This window comes from Buceros rhinoceros, unplaced genomic scaffold, assembly GCF_000710305.1.
Source record: "Buceros rhinoceros silvestris isolate BGI_N320 unplaced genomic scaffold, ASM71030v1 scaffold4928, whole genome shotgun sequence".
Lineage (NCBI taxonomy): Eukaryota > Metazoa > Chordata > Aves > Bucerotiformes > Bucerotidae > Buceros > Buceros rhinoceros.
The window spans coordinates 11,818-17,991 of record NW_010424966.1 but is presented as its reverse complement, the minus strand read 5'-3'; the positions used below and the strand labels follow the sequence as shown (position 1 = coordinate 17,991).

The 6,174-nt window shown below is 35.7% G+C and overlaps 1 protein-coding gene across 1 annotated transcript in view; it reads left to right on the top strand.

Annotated features, from left to right (window-relative positions):
* Window positions 1-200: 200 nt before the first annotated feature.
* Window positions 201-6,174, top strand: part of GTPBP6 (GTP binding protein 6 (putative)) — a gene marked incomplete at its 5' end in the record, with an annotated part of 9,564 nt that continues 3,590 nt past the window's right edge. The window contains 6 exons of the mRNA XM_010140965.1: window positions 201-338; window positions 743-813; window positions 2,442-2,572; window positions 3,273-3,343; window positions 3,809-3,967; window positions 5,403-5,611. Of these exons, the coding sequence (XP_010139267.1) occupies window positions 201-338; window positions 743-813; window positions 2,442-2,572; window positions 3,273-3,343; window positions 3,809-3,967; window positions 5,403-5,611 (779 nt within the window). The remainder of the gene's footprint in view (window positions 339-742; window positions 814-2,441; window positions 2,573-3,272; window positions 3,344-3,808; window positions 3,968-5,402; window positions 5,612-6,174) is intronic.

Below are 6,174 nucleotides of genomic sequence, written 5' to 3'. Positions count from 1 at the left end.
ATTGCATCAAACTAGAAGTTTAATCACTGATTAGAGGTAAGACATTTTGGTCCTTGTGCTAGAGGTTAAAATAAATACCCTAGTAGAATTTCAGTGTAGCCTTGTCTTCTCCTGTTCGTGCGTGTACTGTAAATGGAAATCTGAGAAAAGTTATGATGGTACGTTTTAAACTTTTTTTTTTCTTTTTTGTGTTCCTGAAGCTGAATTACAGATTGCTGAAGCTGTTGCTCTTGTAGATACTCTTCAGAACTGGACAATTTTAGATAAAATAGTTATTCCTACAAAAAATCCTGACAAGAAGTTTGTTTTTGGCAAAGGAAACTTTCAGGTTTTGACAGGTAAGGACCGAGATTCTTCAGCACTGCTTTATTATAAATGGAAAAATTCTGCAGCTGAACTGTTTTAAGAATAGGTATGAAAGCTGAAGAGAGGGAGAATTTTGGTTGCAAACAAACTTCAAGAATTTTTTTAAGGTTAAAAAAGCAACACAGAATAGAAATAACCCCTGCTCACCGAAAATATGTGAGGCAACGTTTATGTGATTGATGTACATTAAACTGGCAGCTGTTCTTGACATAGTACTAAATCAGTGTGATTACAACTGTTCTGTAAAGGAAGAATATGGTCCCGTTTGATATTTTATGAGCATTCTGCTCCGTGCAAAATGGTTTTATGTTCTGTAGATTTTGCAAAAGGAGTTGACATTTAACGCTGTATTTTGCAATGGTTATCCATCTTTTAGAAAAGATTAAAAAATTGCCCCATGTGACAGCTGTCTTCTTGAATGTGGAAAGAATATCTTCACTAACAAAGGTAATTAAATATAATAACGAATCATATTCTTTACATTAGTATTGTTCAGATGCTATCGATGTTTATGTGAAGTAGGATCAGTTATGACTCTGAATTTGCAAATGATCGTATATGAAGTCACCCGGACGGCGTTTTGTTGAAAGGAAACTTAATTCCAGTTACATTTGTCCAGTTGATGTATGTGTTTCCAGCTCCTACGCATGAAATTTTCAATCAGCCTAATGGCCATTTGGTATAGACCGTGATCCCACATTTGCCACTGGCCACACTTAAAATGTTAAAAAAGTTACTCAAGGTCTTTTTCACACAGTGGAGGTGATAACTCAGGTTTTGGTACAAAGAGCGTCAATATTTTTTATTAGCTACATGCACAAGTTTCTATACCTATATGGATAGTCTATTTCTTTTCCTATAATTCTGTGGATGCTGTATTGTATTTTGAATATGAGGTGTAAATTCAGAGTAAGAATATTTGAATGTTTCAAATATTTAAACTTTCATTCCTAACCCTTAAAAAGAAAAAATATTTTAAATGGATGGATTATGTTGAGGGGAGGAGCATGCTTCACTTATTTTTAAAGCTCTCAATAAAAGCATGAACTATAGATGCTCTTTGAAATCCTTAGGCAAACTGAAATAAATGCTTTTTAGGAGTTTTGCATGTACAGCACCTTGCAGGGTGTAAAGTGCATGCAAATGCTGCAAGCAAACGTTACCTGCTTTGCAGGTGGTTTTGAATGCTTTCCCTGGTTATAAAATGAACAGAGATGGGAAATGTCTCTAATAGATACTATCTCAAGCACTTCAATTTATTGATGAAATAGAAGTTGAAAAAGTTCCATTTCAATTTCCTACTTTTTAATTCCCTAATTTATAGTATGAGCTCTTTTAGTACTAAATTAGCTTGAAAATTTTTTTGCAAATCTAGGTCTTAAGAGCAATTTAACGGGATTGATTCAAAAAAGTGTTTGAGAACTTATATAAAACACAAGCATTCTGGGTTTTAGAGATGGCAGAGGGGAACTACTGCATGTTTTAAGTGCCTTTTGCTGATTTAGAGCAAGGGTGGGGTTTTTTCTTTGGTGTTTTGGAGTTTTTTAAATACTTCGTGAGAAGATTGTTAGGAAGTAGTTTTCCTGCCTTCTCTTTATACTTTTTTTTTTTTTAATTTTAGTAGTTTTTTTTCTTTTCCTGTGTATCCCTATCCTATCATAGAATCATCTGGTTGGAAGAGACCTTAAAGATCATCTTTCCCATTCCAGCATTTCATAATGATTTTTTACAAGGACTTAGCTACTAAGATTCTGGACTCTGAAATACGCTGTAAGAACTGTTCTCAGAATCCATTAAAAGCAAAGGAATTCAGGATTCATCCTGAATTTGATGGGCCTAGACATAAAGTTCTACATTCTAAACTCTCTTTATCACCTTTCTTCAGAGTCAACCAAATTTTGCCTTCGCATTGCCTCATAATCGTTGCCCATCCATTGAAATGGACTCCCGAGATCCTCCGAGTTCAAGTGTCCCATAATATAGCTAACTGTTACCATAGTGCTGGGTAGGAATTGATCTAATGATACTGTGGTAGACAGAAAACATCTCGGTTATTTTGTCTTACATGGCTGCAGAAAGAACTGGAAGATGCCTGGGGTGTGAAAGTCTTTGACAGATACACAGTTGTACTTCACATTTTTCGTTGTAATGCTCGGACCAAAGAAGCAAAACTTCAGATAGCGTTGGCTGAAATTCCACTTCTCAGGTACCCGAAGCTGTGCAGATCGCATACTGATATTCACATGTATTAGTGACTATTTCTTTACAGTAGCAAAAATGGAAATACTGTACTGTATAGAAAAATGACGCTGTTTCAGTGCTTGCATAGTATGCTCAACAATTGGTTAGAACGTAGAAATACTTGCTATTGTTTTACACTTCTGCAGTGCTGACAGGCAAAACCAGAAAGTGTTCAATAGATAATCTTACGAATCTATCTGTCATGAAAAGGTCTCAGTTCTTGCTAATGTGGAAGGTGGATTGCAGGAATATGTAGGAATTGGATATGTCTATCCACGTGTAATATTGATGTGTTTAATATGGAAAGCTGTAAACAACGAAGATTAAAGGCATTAATTTGTATCTGAATTTTCCACATTTCTTCATTGTGATTTGTAGAAATATTTGTACGTGGCAGTTGGTGTGAGTTGTGTGGACATATCAGAGGCATCTTTGGCTCCCTGAAATTTCAGAAGAGCCATTATAATTTGCCAAGAGCTGCATGCTTTTTCAAACCACAGGGTTTTTTTCACCAGGCTTCTCGCCATGAGCAGGTTTTATTTAGAGCTCTGTCATTTAGTGCTTTTATTTGTACTATTAGAACATCACAACTGCTTCATATTTGTTCGGCATTTTAGGGAAGTTTGATTAGAGAGAATTGCTTCTAATTAACTGTTCACTGCCAGGTCAAATCTGAAAAATGAGGTGTCTCAGCTGGATCAGCAAAGAGGTGGATCGAGATACATCATGGGCTCAGGTAAAGTCTAAATATTCTCATGAATTAGAGGATTTCTTTTTCCATAGCCTTTAAACAAATTTAATTGTGTTTTATTTTATTGGGAGGAGCCGGGAGGAAAAACAGGGTTGTGTTCTGCATTTAATTAAGTGAACGCACAAAAAATTTATTGTAACTTGAAGTTAAATTAGATTAAATTAAATGTCTTGGTCTGTACTGGCTCAGTGCGTGGCCTCGGACAGCTTATTTGTTGCCACAGGGGTTTATCATAAGTGTACATGGTAATTCTGGAGTGCTTAGCATATGTCTTAATAATTACTTACCACTGACTCTTAGGCAAGAGTACATAGTTTTAGCTGCTTCATATGCCTTCATTTATAACTTCATACGCCCTAGTGAGAACTCACTTGATATCCAAATGCACATCAGTTGGTTTACTGTTTCTCTTGTAGAGTATTCTGCCAATTATTCATTTGTATTTTTCAGGTGAAACATTCATGGAGACACAGACTCGTATCTTGAAAGAAAAAGAACTTAAAATTAGAAATGCCCTGGAGAAAGTAAGAAGGAAAAGGTCTTTACTTAGAACTCAGCGCAGAAAACGCGAGTTCCCAATTATCTCAGTAATGGGCTATACTAATTGTGGTAAGCAAAAACTTGTGAAATTGTAGCATGAAAGAGCTTACATTGTCTAATTTTCAATTAGAATCTCCCGCCAGAATCTCATTTTGGTGTGAATAGGCTTTGCATTTTAGTTAGTCTTTAAATGGTGTAATGAATAAATGTCGATTAGGATATAGTTAGGAAGCAAATGATGCTTGTTGTAGTTAGATTCTGCCCCGCGCCCCACTCCCCCCACATACACACACACACACCCCCGCCGTGTTGAAGACATGTTTTGGAGAAATGCCCAGCACCTATTGTGCCAAAAAGATTTTATATATAGTGCTGAAGACTGTGCTGTTGGTGTCCCTTCAGATGAATCTCTATTACTTAATCAGAATGGGTAGACAAAAGTACATGGGTGTTTTAAGATGACTGTGAGGGCTTGAGGCGTGGGAGGAAAAGTCAAGAGTTCTCAGCTGATTTGAGAAATGTGCTTAAGAAGCACTGTGGCTTTTCATTGATTGATGTTTAGCATTCTGAGATGTTTTCATAACATAGGAAAAATCCTTTAGATTTATTTACATTTTTATATTATTTTTTTATTGCTTACACAAGCGAATTCATACACAAGGCATAAATAGACCTTGGACTAGGCACTTTTTTTGAGATTATATTATCTTAACACCATTTAATTTTCTTATTCAGCATCTTTATAAAAACAAACTTACCTTGGACAAATTTTGTTATCAGTTATGTAGTCAAAGGTTTGGATTACAATAAAATTAATTTTAAAAAATTAATTAAATGTCATACATTCTCAATTTAAATAAAATTTTAAAAAACTAATTAAGTGTAGTACTTCCATACTTCTAAAACTGAAGATTCAACAAAAAAAAACCCCAAACTACAATTTCATGCACATAATTGAAATACTTTGACTAAAGGATATATATTGAGCACTTTAATGGCCAGCTTCTGTGAAATACTCACTGAGTTAAATAAACGTCTCTGGTATTTTGTTTGTGAGAAAATGTCCAATAAAAGCATAAACTAATAAGCTACATATTATTAGCTCTTCTGTTTGTTGTTGGATTTAACAAGTAAATATCGAATTGTTTTATTTGACAACAGAAGCACTGAGGATAAGTGTATGCTTCCTAGCGCTGTCATGGCAGTGCTCTTCAGATAGTCACACCTCTCACCTCTAAGACTGACTTTGCAGGTCAGTTCAGTTTGGATCATCTTGTGATTTTTGCCGCATAGCTTCCAGATGTGGTCTTAATTTTTATATCATGGAATTGGATTTAAGACTGACTTAGACTGTCTCTAACATCATATAGATAACTAATCATAGGCTAGATTTAAATCAGTGGAATAGGGAGTATGCATTACATCATACAACTCACCTGAGCCAAAGTTAATTTTTGCTTGAAACAAGCCATTCAAATCTTGTCTTTTTTTTTTCTTTCATTAGGAAAAACCACCTTGATCAAAGCCTTGACTGGAGAAGCAGGACTTCAACCCAAAGATCAGTTGTTTGCCACCCTTGACATTACAGCCCATGCTGGCTATCTGCCCTCGCGTATGGCAGTTATTTATGTGGACACCATTGGATTTCTGACTGATCTTCCACATAACCTGGTCGAGTCCTTTTCAGCTACACTGGAAGAAGTGGCTTACTCAGTAAGTAGTTGACTGTAAAAATTGAGAGATCAAATTGGTTTCCTTTTCAATAATCCTCGCCACTTCAAAAAAGGGGAATCTAATTGGCATGCTGTTCTTAGTGAAGTATATGGCTGACTACAGTAGCCTCCTAAAGTAACGGGGTAAATATCTTACCATAAGCCAATCTTCTGACACTTGGAATTACACAGAACATAGAGATATGAAGAGTTTTCAGGAAGGGTCTGTTTGGAGTCTGTTTATCCTTCTGCATGATACATAAACCAGATAAATCAGATTTGGCTGGTTAAATATCTGAAAACCTAAACAGTGCATCCGAGTAAGCTGAGGCTAGCCTTCTTGAGAGTAAAAAATGAAGTAAAGCCTCTGGAGTGATCTGGTTTTAACTTAAGGTTTCCTATAGCATTAAAAGTGGGTGATTGTGGTGTGATGCAGGCAGTATGTAATAAACATAAGCATACTTGTCCAATCACTTTCCCATTAAAATTAGTTTCCTGTGTTACAGCAAAGTGTAAAGCTGCATACACACAGCATTTAAACGAAAAGCCTGTATCATCAGAAAT